Source organism: Triplophysa rosa, linkage group LG18 (genome assembly GCF_024868665.1).
Source record: "Triplophysa rosa linkage group LG18, Trosa_1v2, whole genome shotgun sequence".
NCBI lineage: Eukaryota > Metazoa > Chordata > Actinopteri > Cypriniformes > Nemacheilidae > Triplophysa > Triplophysa rosa.
The window spans coordinates 19,139,085-19,160,224 of NC_079907.1; the positions used below are offsets into that span (position 1 = coordinate 19,139,085).

Here is a 21,140-nt window from a genome sequence, read left to right on the forward strand (position 1 = left end):
TGAAAAGACATGAAATATTAAAGTGAAGTGAGAGTAATGTTCTCCTGACTGAGAAAAGAGCAACTGGAAATATAAATGCAGTGTGGTTTAACCCCTCGCCCCCCTCCTGCCTCTACACCCTACAGACACTGATCTGAGGATTCACTGTAGTGTGATGTCACGTGTGTAGGACAGGCCCACCCGCCGGCTCCATTTCTCACCCGGCTTCACCCTTCTAATTATCTCCATCACAGCAGGTCTACGAGCCAGCCGTCCTCGGGGCAGAATCACACACCAGCACAAGTAGACTTGTGACTTATGAAACTCACAGCAGGACTTTATAGAAACACACTCAAACGAGGCAAATTGTGTCTGTCAGATATATCGAGTCCTGCTAAGAGTTCTTCAGAAGAACTTAAACATGCGACTTCACCAGTGTTGGGTGTAACTAGTTACTAAGTAATTAGTTACTGTAATTTAATTACTTTCCCCTTTTTATTACAGGGATTACTGTTATTTTTTCTGTAATTTAATTACAGTTACTTCTGATGTAATTAAACTAAATACTTTGTGTAATATGCGTGTGCAATAGTGGAATTGACATCAAAATTCAAAGTCTAACTTTAAAATTCTTGCTTTAATGTATGATTCTCACATTTGTAATACTTTGGTCAGTTAATAATACTACTTTATGTAGTTTAATATTATTTATTTGAATTAATTAAATAAGCCGTTTCATGTCTATCCTTCAATCGCTTAACTAATCAAGGTTGATGTAGGATATAGAAAGTAATAAGTAATAAGTAACTAAATACTTTTTGGATAGAGTAATTTGTACAGTAATCTAATTACACTATTGAATATGTAATTAGTAACTAGTAATTAATTACTTTTTCAGAGTAACTTACCCAACACTGGACTTCACATTCCTGACATCAATTAAACTTAACGCCTGATGTCTTGATTTAAACCACAGCGTTGATGAGAACATAAAGACACGGCTCAAGCAAATTGCCTTGTCATATTTTACTGTAAAAGTTTAATCATATTTCAACATTGCACACCGTGAGGAAAGATGTGTCTCCCCACTCTTTCTTTTAATATTTAGTCATATATACCTACAGTCCTTTGTGAAAATGCTTTTTTATTGCAGTTTATTGATTATGGTTTTGCAATGTTTACAGATTTAACTTATCTAGTTTTATTAGTGCAAACGCAATGTTTCTTTGACTTGTAAAGTTTGTGTATTGTCACGAAGGGTACAGCGGCCAGTCGTGTTCACTATAAAGTGGATCTGGAGCAGTTTCCGTACAGCAGCAGTATTTTCGACGTGGAGGAGAAGTCTGGGAACGTTCTCACCCGAGTCAATCTCAACGAGGAGCCCAACACTAAATTCAGCGTGAGTACACAAAAACAACCAGTTTGTGGTGGTCCAGACTATGAATAATTATTCCTCTGTACTTTAGATTTTCCTTACTTTTTTGTTGCTGTAATTGATTTTGTTTGTGTTGTCAAACAGTTGGCGGTTATTGCCTATGATGATGGCGAGCCGATGAAGTTCAATAAGACTTTAGTGGAGATCACGGTCCTGCAGCCCTCCATCATTCCAGTCTTTACACAGGAAGAGTACAGGTGAGTCCTGTCACACGCAACCATCTGCAAAACCACACGTTTCACAGCCAGTTCTTTATCATTGTGACCCGGAAACAAAAAATCTAATTTTGCATACATGCATCTGACATTACTGAGAACCTGTTTTTTATCCATTATTCAGTCCAAATCATCCATTTCAAAAGCATTTTTTGTTTTAAATGAAAGAAATTAGAACTGCATAAAAAGTACAGTATACCATACACACACACACACACACATCAATTCATCATGCACAGCATGACCAGTAATTGTTGCTTGAAATTAAATCGGGTACATTTATATTTCATGTTGACTTTCTGAAAAGCACCAACGGAGAGATCGGGTCTGGCTCAGATTTATATAAATATTAAACTGTCAACATTGTTTTAATCATAAGCTTTATGAATGTGTATATAGCTGCGAGGTAAAGTGTGTTGCAACATTACATTACATCACACACACACACACACACACACACACACACACGCACACACACACACACACACACGCTGTTGTTTCCTCAGAGGACATTTGGGCTGAATGCATTACTGCATTATTAAATTACATGTGTAATATATTTGACACGGGGGGGGTAATCAGTCCCATCCACAAGAACTCACGACGCTAAAATTGATTTGAAGCTCAAAAAATACCAAAGAGTATGTTGTTGAATTTATTATTCAGACCTTTCATCATTGCGTTCATGTACACATGACGGCGTAAACTGATCTGCGATCAAAATGAATGTATGAATTGTTTTTGTATAAGTGTTGCTGTATGGTGTAACGGAGGCTTTGACGAGCTGCAGGGAGGAGCGAGGTTAAATATGGCCTTGATATCTAGAATCCTCCTTATCTATTGATTAATCAGAAATGCAGAGACAGAATCACAGCGATGACAAGACCGGGCCGAAGGTCTGCATTAATGCCGTGTCCTACAGAGGCGAGGAAAGGTCGGGCGTGATCGCAGCTCTGCGGCGCTGAAAGAATCACAATAGGTTTCAGACACAGTCTTCTGCCAGATCGATTTGGTTTGGACAAAATGGAGGTTTTGTTCGTTTTTCTTAATTGAACTGTGATTATTGCCTGACATAAAATAAAATGTGTACAGTAGGGGGCAAAAGTAATGTCCAACTTTAAAAAAAAAACATTTGTGTGTGTGTGTTGTGTAGTTTTGCTTGGAATATAAACTAAAGTTCAGATTTTAGAAAAATGTAAAGAGGTTTGGCAAAAAAAGAACACGCAGCGCATACAATCCTGATGTATTTGATCTTTATTGACATTGCAGTGCATCACTTATAATAATGAGTGTGACACTTCAAACAATTATTCCTTGACAGAGCACAGTGTTTTTAATAAGGGCTAAATAAATACAGAATTATTGCAAAAACAAACCACGTGTTGTTATTTCATCTCAATATTGTTTGCAGACTCTGGTGATGTTTGCCCACTAAAATGTGCAGTTTGTGTCTCTTTCACACAGCTCGTCTCCTAAAATCCGTTCATGAATTTTTGTGTAATCAACTAAATCACCAGCTGAGCCACGATCAAACTATTCACAGCCTCATCTTTATACATGCTGGATGAATTCTGTTTTGCTTTGGTTTTCCACAGAGGAAACAAACCTGACGGAGCTCAGCTGGGATAGATGTATGAAATCAAACAGATTGAAAGTTGTGGATAAATGTAGGTAACAATAAGATGCGGCCCCGCCCACATGCAGTGATGTCATACTTGAACCATGGAACACTGTAAATCTCATGTGTGATTTTGCTTTCATACTTATACAGTTTAAAGCAGCCCTAACACACGCGGTTTCTGCCAATCTCATATTAATCTTGAGTACCTATAGAGTAGTATTGCATACTTCGTATCTTCAAAGAGTATTTAGTTTGATCACATTTATAAAAGATAGATACAGCTGTACGAATATTTCAGAAAGCATACGGCGTGTACGGGAGGGGTAGGCTGAACTAAAGCACGTGCGCACCCATTGCCAACAAAACACAGATATCAGTTTCACTCACCGCATGCGGTTCATGTCCGGCATCTTTTAGCGCTGGGACGGCTCCATATATCAGTTTCAAACGATCTCCAAATCCAGCGTTATATCCACCGTTTATATAACATTCATCACCCAAATGTAGTGAACAAACAAACACCTGAACATCGCAAACTTACGCTCTCTCTCTCCTGCACACAGGTGAATGTGATGTCTGCGCATGCTCCTTCTCCTGCTCTCCTTGCTGCCGCATGCTTTTCTGGGAGAATTGTCCATTAAGGGACTAAGAAAAATTGTTACAAAACAGTTTTATATGTTCGAAAAAATCTTTCCGAAACCTGTACGATCGCTGGGGGAGTGTATCGAGCACAGAAAATACTACATCATACGCCCAACTCCTTTTTTGACAAGTTGACCATGTTTAGCATGAGAAGAGAGCAAGGTTAACATTGTAAAGAAGTCAGAATGCATGAAACACCGTTGCACCACCCCTTTAATATTTACATAAGTAGTTTTAATTAGAAAGTAAAAACAAAGTCAGCATAAACACACGTTTAAAAAAAAAGTTTGTTTTAAACTGTAATACATTTGATATTTTGGTCAGTTAAGACGGAAGTGTTTGGACATGTATTGTATATTTATATATATATATATATATATGCATTTTTCTTGCGTTTTTCATTCAAGGTTAACAATTTCCAGTAAATGTGTTCCCTGGGAATCAGAAAACCTTTCACGCTGCAAACGCAATGTTGAGCTACAAGAACACATAAAAATGACTTTGGCATCAGTTGCCTAAAAGTAATGTGCAGGTAAATTACCTCAGTAGTCATAATTTACTCACCCTCGAGTTGTTCCAAACATGTCAAGAAAAGTGAGGCGTGGAGAACCCAATTGCAGGCAGGCGGTGGTAAAGGGGTAAACAAAGGACTTTTATTTAAATAACACAAAACAAAAGAAATACCCAAAAGGAGGTGACTGACAAGATAAACTAAAATACAAAACTACAAACCAAAAACTTCCCTCAAGGGGGACAAACACGAGAACTAAGGTGATAAACAACTCAACTTACATATAGGGAAGAACAGATCAGGACAAGGTAGGAACTAGGGGAACAAGAACACGAAGCACATCAAACGCGTACAGATACAATGACAGAGCACAGGACAATGAAACATGAGGACTATATAAAGGGGAGGAAATCAAGAGGGAACAGGTGTGAGACATGAACTAATCAACAAGCAATAACGAGGGATACAAAAGGGCGGGAACACAGACAAAGACCGGAGAGAGTATCGAAGACCGAAAGGGTCAAAAAGACTCTCTCCACACATAACAAGGGATCCTGCCGTGATTCTGTCCCATAACCAAGATAGACATGACATGATGAGGTAGAATCACGACAAAACATGTATTCATGTATTTATGTATAACACAAAGGAAGATATTGTAAATAATGGGGGAAACTAAACAGTTCTGGAAGACTATTGACCTATCATAGTAGATTTTCTTCAGTCACAATCATTCTTACAAACATGTTTTTTTTTCAACAAAATACTGACAGATGGTTATCATTGATCAGTTTCTCATGCAGTGAAAGATTTTAAGTATGATGATGTGTTCTGGATGTGTGTGATCAGAAAGCTCTCAGTGTGTCTGTCAGTGAAGTGCAGATTGAGACTCTTTACACAGTTTCGTTCAGCAGTGAATGAGCAGCTCTTGTCATGTATGTGAAGCGTGTCTCTGGAGTATGATTAGTTTTGCTGGGTGAAGTCGCTCTACAGCTCGGCCGGCTCTCCTCCCGACAGACTCGAATGACTTCGACGTTCTTCTTCAAGTATCGATTTCTGCTTTAAAGATGTGTGCACGATAGCGTCTGGGATGGCGCATGGCGGTGAGTTTAGTTTGGAGTGCCGGCGGTGATGTTGTGATGCTGTGGGGTTACTCTACATCAGGTTCATGTGACGTGAAGCACATTGGTGAGATGAAATCTGCTGTGGATTGCCGTTCGAGTGCAGTTAGCCGCCCGGCAAGCTGTTTATGATGCGCGGGTGTGCGAGTCCCTGCGTCTACGCAGCTCGAGTGCAGCTGCAGGATTAGTATGCAGACACTCGTGGCTCCTCTGTTGTGTGGTCCCACCAGCTCAGGGTCAGACAAACAAGAGCACCATTAGCCCAGCTCTCCTTATTAGCATGTGAATCCCACCCGCCTCAGACCGCTCTCTCTCCTTCATCCTGAATGTAATTGAGCTGTGTGTTTTTATATTCTGAGATCATGTTTGCATAAATCTGAAACAATACACAGCCGTGCGTTAGTACTTGTCATTGTAATTTGATGTGATACATTTGCATTGTAGGAAATGCAATAATTCTACTTTTGTTTTCAATAATATTTTAATCATTCTAAAATATTGACTTGGGATGTCGGGATGGGAATTTAAAGTCCCCATGAAATCCAAATTGAAGTTTTTTGGCATTAAGTGCACCATATACCATCTATAACATAATGTGCTCAAAAAGATAAAAATAACAAAATTCAGATTTAGAAGATTCAAAACATTAGAAACTTACAGTCCATAATTTCAGCCAATTCGGATCAATGATTTTTATGACATCAGTTTGCACGTCAGTTTCTCATCAGATTACAGACTATGAGGTGAACTCTAAACGCTATTGGCTATTTTAAAAGAGGGAGAAGCCACAGAGTATGTCCAGCCCTAACTTCATGTTTCAGTGAAAACTCATTGAACACTTCAAGACACTTCAGTGGATCTTTAAGCAGGGCTCGACTTCAACGCTTTTCCGGGACAAGTGAATGTTTTGTATGACCGATTTTTTCAAGTTACTTGTCCGGTCGGGCAAGTGAGAGAGAATTTTACTTGCCCGACCAGACAAGTAACTTGAAAAAAAAAAAAATAACAGTGCTATGAAAAAATCGGTCTGTGCTAAGAATAATAAGAATAGGTGCATAATGGTGGGCGTACACAGTACGAATTCGGTCTTGAGCCCTTGTACACGTCACAAATTAATTTATTCGACAATCGTATGGACGCAGTCACACACGACAAGATTTTACTATGCTCTGACGAATTCTGAGGGAAGCATAAATTAGGTAAATTAGGTTTAAAATATAGTTAGATGACTTTTTTTATTTGTAATATTATCTCACATAATTACTGTTTTACTGGATTTTTAATACAAACTGCAGCATTGGTAAGCGTAAGAGACTATTTTCTTTCAAAAGCATTAAAATATCTTCCAATATAAATAGGCTATTATTAATGTAACCTCATTTTTTCATCTGTAGCAGGCACAAATTTATCACTCGTTCTCCTGCTTTGGCAATGCGTTCCCGACTATGCCAACTTTTTTACTAGAAATACGGGACAAAATTTGATCTCTGCAGCAGTGCTAATTAGCATAGGCAAGACGTCATTGCCTTATATTTGCGTTTACTCTCTAAATCAGGGGTCTACAACGTTTTTTGGGGCAAAGACCCTTAGATGAGAGATGCATGGAGCAGGGACCCCTTATACTAAATGTGTAAACGGAGCTATTTAAATAATTGTCACAGCAATATTATGTTAAGACATTACATTAGCACTATTATGTTATTGTTGCACATAAGCTAAATACTTTTCTGTGTATTATTTTTGTTTTTAATATAGATTGCTTGATTAATTTTAAGGGATTTGCAGCATCAAACATTTTCATTTTACTGAGATGGACAATTAAACATTTATTTGAACCTTAGTTTTTATTAGGGCTTCAATGAGATGACTGAACCTGGTTAATGGCACAAAGACTATTCTAGTGGAGGTAGGGGTTGTCTCTGGATGGGAAAGAAATTAGTTCAGATTTTATGCATTCTGTTGTAAAATCAGGCCGTTTTATTAAGTGTAATTCTTTTTTTCTTCCGCTTCTCTGTGTGTTGCAGAGCACACCGCTATTTTATAATTCTGAGCTCCGTTGACAAGTTTTTTTTTTCTGCAGAGCATCATAGACTAAGGAGAGCAACATGATGCAACGAGTCCGCGTTATTTTCGGGGCAACTTGTTTGACGTGCACCATCAGTACTACACGGTGCCCGTTTCATTGATTTTAATCACGTATGATAGTTTTTGTCCGAGTTTACAATGCAGAAGCGGTGTGGTGTCATTTGCCTGTCAAATTAGCGCTTTACAGCTTTAACAAATTTGAACAGAAGTTCAGAAACATATGAGAATGCATTTTATTTCCACGCAACTCCTTTTATGAGTACTTTTATCGGAAGGGAGACAGAGAATGCACTGATTCTAACCCTATCGGTTTTTATGATGCAGATGTAACGTTTCTTCCATTGCTTGCTTCCGCTGCCTGAATGGATGTTTTTTTCTGCACGCACGCAGATTAAAATTGCAATGCGCGGGAGCTTCAATGAATCCGCGCGGCCGCACACGTGCGCAGATTAAAGAGAACATTGGTTGTAATATTTCTGTACCCATGCTTTACATTTTTAACAAAAAGTTGCCTGTGAGTAAACTGTAATTAGCGGAATGGTTACATAAATGGTTACTGTGCAGTATTTTAACATTTTTGCACAACTAAATGCACAATAAAGCCGTTCTCATTTATATATTTCCCGTTTCTGTTTTCAGATATAAATTAGTAAAATAGTAGACTACGTGTCCGTCTTGGTAACAAACTATGTGCATACTGTATGTCCTACAGACAAACTACATTCATGTTGCTATGCGCTTTTCTGTCAAAAGTTTGTTAACACCGCAACACTGCTTTGAGCGCGCCTCTCTGCCTGTGTGTGTGTGTGTGTGCGTGCGTGCGTGCGCGCGCGCGCGCGCGTGCCTCTCTCTCTGTCTGTGTGTGTGCGCGCGCGTGTGCATGCGTGTGTGTGACGCGGAGGTCTGAGGTAGCGTGTGAGTGACTGATGCATGCTTTGCAGATTCAGAAACAATGCCGCATTTTGGCCTACTTTAATGTAAACTGATGCGCGTCAGAGGGGCTGTGATTAGATGACAGGTGTCAGTAATATCATTCGCAAGTGTCTTCACCACCACCACTGCAGCTGTTGCTTCAATCCGTGGAGCAGTCAATAAACGGGACATGGGAAGTCACGTACGGGACAAATCAGGCAGGCTCAATATACGGGACGGTTGGCAACCCTATTCCCCACCCTAATGTTTACTTAAAAGGTTTAAAATGTCATATATTACATAGGGAAGATTATAGAAATATATAGTGTAAATACACTTTTTATAATTGTGTAAATACATTTGATAAATAATAATAATATAATATTTATTAATTTAATGAATGTTTATTAATTCTATATTTATAAATTCTATATTTGTTACCCGTGCTAGCATGAGTCAGAATGCACGGTGTAATTTTGAGCTATACAGGCAAAATAAGTAAAAAAGGCTATTTTGGTCGAATTTGAGGTCTTCATAAAAATAAGTATATCAAGCCCTCGTCTAGCGATCCCAATGCTCTGAATTAAACATCTAAAATTATCTTTATTTGTACGTTTTCTGAGAGGTGTACCTAAATCATTCCTATGATGCGTGTCCATATGAAGAGAATAAGCAATGACGCGAACAAGCGTCTGACATTTTGCTTTCGGTTTTAAAACATGCAAGAATGATAGAAATAAGTGCATGACTTGCTTGATGTCAAAAGAGTTGAGAGAGATAAAGTGTGGGACCTGACTGATGTTAAAAGAGTATGAGTGAAACGTTATTAAAACTTGCGCTGAAGGACACACCCGAAGGATGCGCACAAACAAACAGTTGGACAAGAAATGTAGGGAAAAAAATTTCACATCATAATGACAAAAATAATATGCCTATTCTATACGCCCCTTGATATTGTAATTGTGAAATTGTGATTATTCGATTTCACATTGAAGTATGTTTATTCTTTTTTTTTTAAATGCTCCTGAAATATTTTATTACTGTTGTCTCCAAACAGCCTGTGTTATCAAAACTCATCAGAACTAATACCGTTCAGGATGCTCACGCAGAAGCGCATCCTGACGTCTATCAGGATCACAAGTGTGGACATCGTCCGACACAGGGCCCGCGTGGTCACCTTGGTCGCCCGTAGGGCAAGGTCGGTGGCGGTGTGGAGTTCCTGCATAAGCGCTGAGTCGGTCTTACCCTCGTGGAGCTCTTTCAACGTCTTGGCCTGGTGGACCTGCAGGATGGCCATGGCGTGGAGAGAGGAGGCAGCTTGGCCCGCAGCGGTGTAAGCCTTCGACACCAGAGATGCCGAAAACTTACACGCTTTAGGCGGGAGTCTAGGTCGACCTCTCCAGGTGGCCGCCGTCTGCGGGCACAGATGTACCGCGATGGCACGCTCCACCTGGGGCACATCGACGTAGCCTCTAGCTGCCCCACCATTGAGGGAAGTAAGGGCAACGGAACTAGTTTGACGGGAACGCGCCGAAAAGGGGGCATTCCAGGTCTTACTGAGTTCCTCATGCACTTCCAGGAAATACGGCACCGGGGCAGGGCGTGGCTTGGCGCCGCACTCGGACCCGAGGTATCACTTATCCAGCCGCGAGCGTTGGGGAAGGGGCGGTGTGGTGCACTGCAGCCCAATGCTCGCGGCGGCACGGGCAAGCATGGCTGACATTTCGATGTCCGCTTCTTACTAGGCTCGACCTCACGAGGGAGGAAGCTCCGAGGAATCATCAGGGTCGGATGCCAGTAAGTCACCCTCCGATGCTGCAAGGGACATACCCGGATATCTGGGGCGGAGTCCGGCATGCAAATTTTATTCGCCAATTTCATTGGCCTTTTCAAAGCTAGTCAGAAGATGATAGGTTCTCAAGTCACACCCCATCTGTCAGTTCGACACAACATCGAGAGACCGACAGAAAGGGAACCCAACACAAGGTCAAAATTTACATATTACAGTTTTTGATACCATATGAAAGCTGGGTTCAAGCCATTTCCAAATCAGTTTTTATTTTGCTCATACCTTGACTACCTGATTTTCAGGAACGGAATTTGGAGAAAAACGGGTTTAAAGTTAGGATATGAAAATAAAAGCACAACAGTCAAGTATCACAAGTAAAAGTCACTTTACAGTGGTAAAAGACATACTCTAAACAACAATTTAATAAAAAAATACATTTCCTAGTCTTGAAGTGTCATGGCAATAACACAGAACGACCCAAGTGCGGTGAAATCCGAAGGTATTTATTAGGAAAAAACAGGCAACAGTCAATAGGAAATAACCCAACCAAGAACGTGCTGTCCGTGGTGGTAAGAACAAGAGTTCCCAGAAGGGTTGCACACGGCGACTCGGGCAGAGGATAGGTCTCCGACAATAAGCCTGGAAAGAAGTGTTTGGGGACCTCACTCGGCCCGGGACCCGTGCCACGACGAGGAAAGAATTCCGGACTCCGCCTGTGGGTAGCTGCCTGCGCTCAAATGCGGTAGAGGTGAACGCCAACGAGAGCTGCTGGGAAAACAGGAAGACGGATGGAGTAGTAGGAGAGAGAAACTTTACTTGACCAGACAAGGCGATATCCAAAACTATGACACGACTAAGAAACAAAACTTCTACAGACGAGCCGCAGCTACATCTGGGGCAGTCTGAAACAGGCTAAAACAAGCAACGATCAGACAACAGACAAGAGACACTGAGGGAATATAAGGGGAAACATAATGAGATGGAAAAGGTTGGCAGGTGTGGGGTAATTACGGGAACGAGTGCTTAATGAGTAACGTGTCAGCAGGCATGTAGGTGCGGAGTGGAAAATCACCAGTGCGGGAAAGCCTAAGGAGACACGAGGGCGGGGTGAAATACGCAGACACCGAGCACGTGGAAAGCCGCTGGCTGACAGAGGACAACAACAACCCAACCCACGTGCAGATGATACCCCGACCAGACCAAGGCAGTGACATGAAGTCTATAAACATGTATAAAACCATTAGAATAAAACGAAAGTAAGGAAAATGATGCTGGGCACTCAACGAGAGCTCTGTCAGGAGTGCTAAGAGCACTATCACTACACAAGGACACTATAGCAAACATTACAGACAACAACACTATAGCAAACATTACGGACAACAACTAGTGAAGCAAGTTTTACATTGTTTATCATGGGCATAATGTCTGAACTTTTGATCATCCCCTGCATGTTTTGCGATCGCGGTCCGGAAGCGGCTCGCATGAGCAGCGGACCGGGGAGAACTCCCGGTGCTCCAGACAGTGAATTCCGCCATCTCACGAAAAATGTTGTATACATTTTTTTCAATGCTGTAGATTACACAGGACTAGTGGAATATGTGCATTGATACTCCTACATTCTTTTCAGAGATGATAGACAAGAGATTAAGGAATAATATTTTAATGAAAAAACAATTTTGACCAAAAATTTACTTTTTTTATATTCCTGAAAACGTCCCAGCACGACATCAGACGGGTTTTCCCAGATCGCATCACATTTATACAGTCGTTCTGTTGGGCGTGAAGCGCAGCCGGTTGGAACGCGGTTATTCGCGCTGCGTATAAAATGTTTCTAATAATGTTTCCATTTTAATCACACAACTTATAATATACTGTATATAATATATATACTGTATATATATATATATACTATAGCTTTGCAGATGCGTGAGGACAATTCATACATTTTTAATTAATGACTTCAATTTATGATACAGTTTACATTGTGGCCACGGATTTGAGGATCTTTTTTCCTCAACCTCCAGGACGCTTAGCTCGATATACTTACTGTAAGCCATCCGCTGTAGAATATCATTTTTAATGACTCTGTCATGGTAAATGCAGCATGACACATCACACAATGCTTGGCTGGTCCTGCCAAAGTCAACTTCTGATTGGTAAACATCAGATGGATTGCCAAATCCGCTCGTTCAACTTCATACACACCCCACGAATTCAAACCGACAGCTCACAAAAATTTTTGACATGTTTGAAAATTATCGGGAGGTGCTTGTAACATGCTCGGCTCAGCTCTTAATTCCTGTCACACAATGCAAGCCGCGACCATGCAAGCATAAACGATTTCCTCCCGAGCGAAAACATTCGCCTGCGAGCTCGTACGACAGCAAAAATCGCACGGTGTACACCCGGCTTAGAGCTGCGTGTTTTTATGAATTGCGTTTGACAATGATTGACAATAAACAATGCCGCACCGCATTGGATCCATATAACTAGATGCGGAATCCTTTTATTTATGTTAAATACGTCATCTGGCTGTGATGGTCGTGGATTTGTCTGCGTCTGCACTGTATGAGGATATAAACACATGAACTTCATCTTAAGAGTTGCTCTGAGAGTTTATTTTATGAGCTTTTTACTGTTCGAGTGAAGCTATCGTCAAACACACTAAAACTCAAGCGTCTTCCCGAAGACCCGTCAAAATAAAAGTCCCGTTAACTTGAACACTCAGACGAAAAAATATTGAAGTGTACTATAGTATTTTCTAAAGGAAATTGTAATACCCTTGTAGTAAATTTATAAACTGTAGTAAACACTGCAGTATACTATAGTAAGGTTCAAAAACACTAGAGTATATAGGAATTTTTCTGCAGTTTGCTATAGTAAATAACACAATAGTATATTACAGTAATTTATGTGTAAAAATATACCTCTATTGTATCGTAAAAAAATGAAATACACAGAACTTAGAAAAAATTAAAAAATTAAATGACCCTAATTTATCCATATTTATGTAACATTACTGTCATTTGTAAGTTATCTCCGGACACTAGGTAAAACGCTTATAAGCAAACTTGACCAATCACGTGTCTTGACCAAGACACTTCAAATGAAATATAATTTTTTTATCTTCGGACAAGAAATATCATCCGAAGGACAACCACAATGTGAGGAAAGTGTATTTTGCTGAAACAGAATTGACTTTGATTTAAATTAGAGGTGCACCGATTGACCGGCTAGAGACCGGAATCGGCCGGTTTTTCGTATGATAGGCCGGATCGGTGACCGGCCGGTCAGTCTCACATCTCGCCGATTCCAAGCCGATCTTCTGTTGCCCGTGATGCGGGCAAGAACGTCACAGACGTCAGTACACTCAAAGACGCAAGTAAACATGTAAACGTGCGCGCGCACAGCCTGTCTTTCACGGCTCGTTTATACTCACATGTGTGTCCACCGGACCGCGAGTCTCTGCTGACTGACGCGCATCTCTCATGTCCGTTGACTGCACGCGCGTGCACACGCATCATGTACTGTACAGAGTGTAGTTCATCTCTCGCTGTTCCGTCTACATGGGGTATGTATGCTAACAGTGATGCTATTAGCATCATGCTAAACTCTGACACATGCTAAACTCATATTGAAGTCGTTCACTCTGTGTAAAACAAACGTAAATTCCATTCAACCTGATTCCTTGTCTTACGTTAAAACTGTGGTCATTTCACCTAGGTAAAATGACATTCAACACGACTTCTACTTGTTTTTAAAAATCCAAAATATAAAAAAAAGAATAAATCAACCAATATATGTAATATATATCTGATTGAGTTCTTTACTAACACAAAAAACTGCAAATACATATACATCTTTAGAGTAGAATTCACTCGTAAGATTTTAACTTTTTTATTGAAGTTGCAGCAAAAATCAACCTACTTCTTTTAATACTACAGACCCAAGATAAAGACAATTTATTTTACATTTCAGAAAAAATGAAATAAAGCAATGTTAGTTTCATAAACAGAAACAGACAAGAATAAAGTTGAAGTAGGCTATTTTATGTTATCTTAGACTTTTGTGAGATGAGTACAAAAATGAAAAAGGTAAATTAAGTGACATGTTTAGTTATATTTTATTATTTGTACTTCTTTTCAGTCACAGAGTTATTCAATTTAAGAGTTGTTTGGGAAAGTGAAGATTCTGTAATTTAATGCAGCTTGGAGAACTGCATTTAGGGAAATTTGGGGAAATTGTAATGTTCAATCATTTATTCAATGAAAATTAAAAAAAGTGTATTGAAGTAAAGTTAATATGGTTTTATATACAGTATACTGTCAATTATAGTTTGTGGATAGAAAATCGAAATCGGCAAAAATCGGAATCGACAGATTTAACTTGTAATAAAATCGGAATCGACAAAGAAAATTGCAATCGGTGCATCTCTAATTTAAATTGTAAACTAATGTAAACATTATAAGTTGTAATTTTTCTATTGTGGAGTGTTGACAAACTCTATTTTTCATAATACGTTGGCTTCATGATATTGATTTATGACTTTAAGTCTACGAGGATAAAAGGGTTTAAGAAGCTGATTGTGATGGAGTTTTTGATGCACTTAATTTCACTTCTAGAACGTCTGGATTTTTATATCATTTCGAATCTTTCAGATTTGAGAAGCAATATGTTTTCATTAATCACATCATCTGAATGGGTGCCATAATGAAAATGTCAATACTGTCCACCTGCATATAGATTTTATATCATGATGAAAGCATACTGAAATACTTTAATAAGTGTGTTTTTGCAGTTTTTAGATTGGATTTTGGTTTGAGCTAAAACAGGGTTTTAGTCTTTACAATGATAATGGTGTCTAAGCAGATAACATTAACCATGCTGCCGAAATCCGTTTTTTCTTTCCTGGAGAGAAATGTAGCCTATGCCAGTGTATTTTAGCACCACTGTATAACTGATCAACAGTTTTTTTCTACAAATATAGTAAAAGCCCTCACGCTATATTTCCCTCTGATCACCATTCAAGAACCATCATATTCAACTACATCTCTTTAGAATTCAACGTACCATTAGCGGCCAACAGCTGATATGTTCAATTACAGTATATTGACTCTTGAAACTTTGCAAACTTTGACCTTGCATCACACCTTGTCTTTCATATATAAGCCTTGAAGAAGTTCCTGGTGAATTTATAAGGAGAATAAAAAGCTATCATACAGTATGTTTCATTCATCATCTCAATGGGCTTTTGTTACTTTTATCCCAGAACGGGTCAATTAACCCCCGATGTTTTACCGCACATTCATTTGTCTGTGGCTTTTAGCAGGCCTCTCATCAAATATTCATAGCTTTTTCAATCATTTATCTCTCGCACACCCTTATCTGGTTTTAGGACACTTGTGCATGTGATTAGTAAACTTCTGAAAGTGTGCAGTGTATGTTAATCAGTTAAGAGTTTCAATCCACTTCAGCTTGAGAGTGGAGCCGTTGGGATACATACAGCCCGCTTGTGTGTCATGTCTGTGATGTTTGTGTCAAGAGTGTTAACCATTGACCCTCATTACAGTTTTAACAGCATCTCACTGAACCAGTCAAATATCACTGCAGCCAGTTCTGGTAACACCACTGAAACATTTGGGAAGCTTCAAATTCAAAGTGAAATTACATTTTCGAAGTATGAGTATGAAAATATGATGTACAGTATGTAGAATGGTGAAGTATTTTGAATTTAAATGTACATTTTTCGTACTGTAGCCTACAGTATGTGCAATGTTTGGTGCAAAATGAAAAATCCGATTCAGGGATTGAGGGGCAATGATCGGCTCAAAATGCCTTTCCCTTTCTGTCGGTCTCTCGACGTTGTGTCGAACCAACAGATGGGGTTCGTCCTTGAGAACCAATCACTTCCGACTTCTTAGAAAAGGCCAATGAAAATTGGCGAATGAAATTTGCATGCCGGACTCCGCCCCCGGATATCCGGGTATAAAAGGGAGACGGCGTGCCTCATTCATTCACCTTTTGTTCTTCGGAGCCTTCGCTCATGATCAACAGACTTCGCTACAAGACTGCCGGCTCTACGACGTGGTGCAGCGGACTGTCCCTTCCTGCAGCGACTTCCCCTGGGCGTCTCGGCGGTTCCAGAAGTGTTCGAGTTTTTTCTCTAAAAGAGCAAATTTCTCCAGCGTGGCATGTCCCGCTGTTCTCGTGGGTGCAACACACTCATCGAGGAGGGGGACGGACACGATGTCTGCTTCCAGTACGCTGGGGCAGATGTTGTGGATACGTCCTGCCCGCACTGCGGGCGGTTGACGATTCAGACGTTGCGTCACGGGTGGCTGTGTTCCCACGGGACTCAGCCACCACCTTGTCTGCTTCCCGTTCCGTGACGGCAGGACTACGGCCCTGCCGCCCGCTACGGCGAGCAGCGAGGGTGATATGAGGATTACTGTGAGCGCTAATCCGTCAGCCACTGGCTCGCGGACCGTTCGCACCTCGTCTTGCTCGTCTGACCGTTCCCCATGAGACGGTCCGCCGTCTTATTCCTCAATCACGTATCGGACACGGTACGTGATGATGAGATGTCTGTTGCAGCATCGGAGGGTGACTTACTGGCATCAGACTCCGACGATTCCTTGAAGCTCCCTCCCTCGGGGGGTCGAGATCAGGAAGAAGCGGATGTCGAAATGTCAGCCATGCTTTCCCGGGCCGCCGGCATTGGGTTGCGGTGCACCGCACTGCCTCTCCCAACGCTCGCGGCTGGATACACGGTACATCGGGCTTGAGAGCGGCTCCAAGCTGCACTCGCCCTCAGTTCCGTGTTCCCCCGGAAGTGCATGAGGAACCTAGTACGACCTGGAACGCCCCTTCGGCGCATACACGTCAACTAGTTCCATCACCCTTTCTTCCCTCGATGGTGGGGCAGCTAGAGGATAAGTCGGTCCCCCAGGGGCTCGACCTAGACTCCCGTCCAAAGCACGTAGGCTTTTCGGCATCTGAGGTGTTTGGTAAGACCGACCCAGCGCTTATGCAGGAACTCCGCGGCTTCACCGACCTCGCCCTCGGGCGAACAAGGTGATCGCACGGGCCCTGGGTCGGACGATGTCCACACATGTGGTCCAGGAGAGACACCTCTGGCTGAACCTTGCACAAGTGAGTAACTCTGAGAAAGTCCGCTTTCTCGATGCACCCATCTCGCAAGGGGGGGCTGTTTGGTGATACTGTTGGGTTCGACAGTTAGGGAGCAAACAGAGGATATCACATATGTCCTCCCCAGCCGCGACTCGACCGCCCTCTGGCCGCCGAGATCCCGTGCACCATCTGCTTCCCAGCAGCCCTGGTCCTCTTCGAGACATCGAAGAGGAGACCACCACCCCATCAGCAGCCGCGGCGAAAGCCAATGCGGCCCTCATGGGAAGACCCCAGGGAGTTCGAAAATACCTTTCTAAAAGTTTTCTCCCTCTCTGGGCGTTTATCACAGCCGCTCTCACCCTCTACACGACGGTGTTCGGCAACTCAACGTTGTGTCACGGCGAGACCCAATGTCGAGGATAATCAGCAGCCTAAGCACTCTCATTCGATGGTGCTTTGTGCCACATCATCGTCTGGGTATTATCACAGCCGCTGTCACCCTCTGCACGACGGTGTTCGGCAACTTGACGTTGCGGCAAGACCCAATGTCGAGGATAATCAGCAGCCTAAGCACTCTCATTCGATGAGAGAGAGAGAGGGAGAGAGAGAGAGAGAGAGAGAGAGAGAGAGAGAGAGAGAGAGAGAGAGAGAGGGGTTGGAAGGGGGTAAGTGGTGTGGTTAGACACCCAGAGTCACTGAGCATTTCGCGTCCAATCCTCACCCCCCCCTCTTCTTCCTCCTGTGTGTGTGTATGAGGCTGTTTTGGCACTAAGCCCGGCTATGAAGCGAATTTAAACAAACTTCTGTTGCAACCATCTGCTGGAGCTGGGGAATAAATCAAACAGCCTCCCAGCCGCCAGTGATCAGGTTACCATGAGCAACAGCGCCCGCGCGCCTGCCTGGAGCCATGGCGAGGCTTTGCTGGCCAACATGTGGCCTTACTAATTCCTCCCAGAGAAGAGTTTGTGTTGGAATGTTTAAATGCTCCTTGAAAGCAGTCTGTATTCAGTATTGTCTTTTCTTTCGGATACACATTCAACAAATATTAACTACTAACTAGCCTTTTCTCTTTCAATGAGTTGTGTTTGTTTCTGTGTGTTTAGTGTTTATAAACAAAGAAAACAGTTAAATTGTACAAACTGTATACCCTAATCTTACCCCTAAACCTAACCATCACTGAAAACTTTCCACATTTTCAAATAAACATCATTTACCATGATTTATAAGATGTTTTTCTCATGGCGACCAGAAAATGTGCCCACAAGATCAAAAGATGATCTTTGTGGGGACCACACAAACACATTTATTTCTTTAAGATGGATTCAGGTTTCATGGTGTGTAATGTATCATGTTAAACAGTCCAGTGAGAACTCTCTTCATAGGGCTAGACAATTTTTTTAATCATTTATTGTATTTTAAATGTATTTATTGAATTACATTGCACACATCAATAAATTTAGGTTTGGTCAATATGCCGCTTATAGTACTTCAAACTGCAAAATATTACAATAGGTAATCTGCAAATGGATGGCAGGCAAAGGGCGAGCCAGGGCTTTCATCAAGCCATCCCGAGCCAATAGCCTCAGACATCCAGCTGTCAGGCCAAAGGTGGTTCGCCAGCAGCACGGTTCAGAACAGCAGCACAGCGCTGCCCTAAAACCAGCCTTAAACACAACTCTCTGGAACAAACTCTCTGGAAGGTAATTTAGTCAGACAGGTGGCTATCTAGACTGCATCACCAAGGAGCCTGTTTGTTTCTTTTAGTGTTCGCTTTGCGCAAGACGAGACAGCAATGTCAAGATGAGAAGACAGACTCAACTCAACTTTATTTATATAGCGCTTTTTACAATTTTCATTGTTACAAAGCAGCTGTACATGAGACATATTGACTATAAGCAAAAAAAATTAAGTTGTACCTGTAAAAACAAGAAAAAGGTGAAAACACAGAAGACAGACATACCCACATACAAAACACTCCACACACACAATATGCACATGTACTAACACGCATAGACATAGACACACACACACACACACACACACACACATGCACGCACACACAGTGAGAGCACACATTTAAGATAAAAGACAGAGAAGCACAGGTCAAATATAACAGACTATAAATTCCTATATGCAATATTAATTAAGTAAAACTTTAAAATTCTAAAGCAACACCCCCGGCCAGGCAAATAGTGCAAAAAAACAGTATGCAAACGGTGGCGAGGAACCCAAAACTCTAATCAAGAAAAAAAAACTCAGGAGAACCCAGGCCCAACCAGGGGATTCCAGTTCCCCTCTGGCAAAAGCTGCTGCCTCTGCACAAGCCAGACAGTGCTTGCACAACTAGGCTAAATAAAAATAAATAAACTTACTAAGGTAAATTATAGTTTTAAGATTATCATTAATAATCTAATAGCATTTGAAATTTTGTGGTGAAGACGTGTCAAGTGACTGCATCCTTCTTTATCCAGCTCTATCATCTCAGCTCTTGTCAGGTCGCCGCTTTCCATTCTCTGCTCTACCATCAGGTCTGGGCATGAACTGCATCCTGCTCGCTGTGGTAACCTTGGAACAATGAGACAAGACTGGCTGAGAGTAGAGTACTGTTCTGCACTCTTTGATGCAACAAGTATATCAGTTGTGTTTTTGGTTCCGGTTGATCTAACTAATGGAGCCTAAACCCTCAGAGGAGTTATATTATGGAAGTGTAGTGTATGCAAGATTAAAAAGATGCGTCTTTAGTCTAGATTTAAACAGACAGAGTGTGTCTGCCTCCCGGACAGTGCAATGAAGACTATTCCAAAGTTTAGGCGCTAGATAGGAAAAGGATCTACCACCTGCACTTGATTTTGAAATTCTAGGTATTACCAACTGACAGGACACCTGAGAGTGTAATGCACATGAAGGACTGTAATACAAGAGAAGTTCACTCAAGTACTGAGGAGCTAAACCATGTAGGGCTTTATAGGTAATAAGCAAGATTTTAAAGTTAACGCGATGCTTGATAGGTATTAGTGCAAGGTTGACAGAACCGGGCTAATATGTTCATACTTTTTTGTACGTGTAAGAACTCGAGCTGCCGCGTTTTGGACCAGTTGGAGTTTTTGTAATAAGCCTGCAGGGGAACCACCTAACAGTGCATTACAGTAGTCTAGTCTTGATGTCATGAATGCATGGATTAACTTCTCTGCATCTGACATTGACAGCATATGACGTAGTTTAGATATATTCTTAAAATGGAAAAACGCAATTTTACAGGTGTTGGCAACGTGGCTCTCAAATGACAGATTACTATCGAATAGAACACCAAGATTCTTTGCTGACGACGAGGGTTTTATGGAACATCCGTCAATAGTTAAGCAGTATTGGTTGTTACGTATAGCAGTTTTCGGTCCAATAAGTAACACTTCCGTTTTGTCCGAGTTCAGTAATAAAAAGTTGTTACTCATCCAGTTTTTTATATCGACTATGCATTCCATTATTCGATGGAACTGCTGTGTTTCATGAGGCTTCGAGGAAATATAAAGTTGAGTATCATCAGCATAACAGTGAAAGCTAACTCCGTGTCGCTTTATTATATCTCCTAGAGGTAGCATGTATAATGCGAAGAGCAGAGGCCCTAAGACTGAGCCCTGTGGTACACCGTACTGGACTTGCGATTTGCGTGACACCTCATTGTTTATTGCTACAAATTGAAAA

The 21,140-nt window shown here is 41.3% G+C and overlaps 1 protein-coding gene across 1 annotated transcript in view; it reads left to right on the forward strand.

The window, feature by feature from the left end:
* pcdh15b (protocadherin-related 15b) overlaps positions 1-21,140 on the forward strand; it is a 285,327-nt gene that overhangs the window by 207,553 nt on the left and 56,634 nt on the right. Inside the window, exons 23-24 of the mRNA XM_057358597.1 lie at positions 1,238-1,378; positions 1,499-1,611. Coding sequence (XP_057214580.1) covers positions 1,238-1,378; positions 1,499-1,611 — 254 coding nt within the window. The remainder of the gene's footprint in view (positions 1-1,237; positions 1,379-1,498; positions 1,612-21,140) is intronic.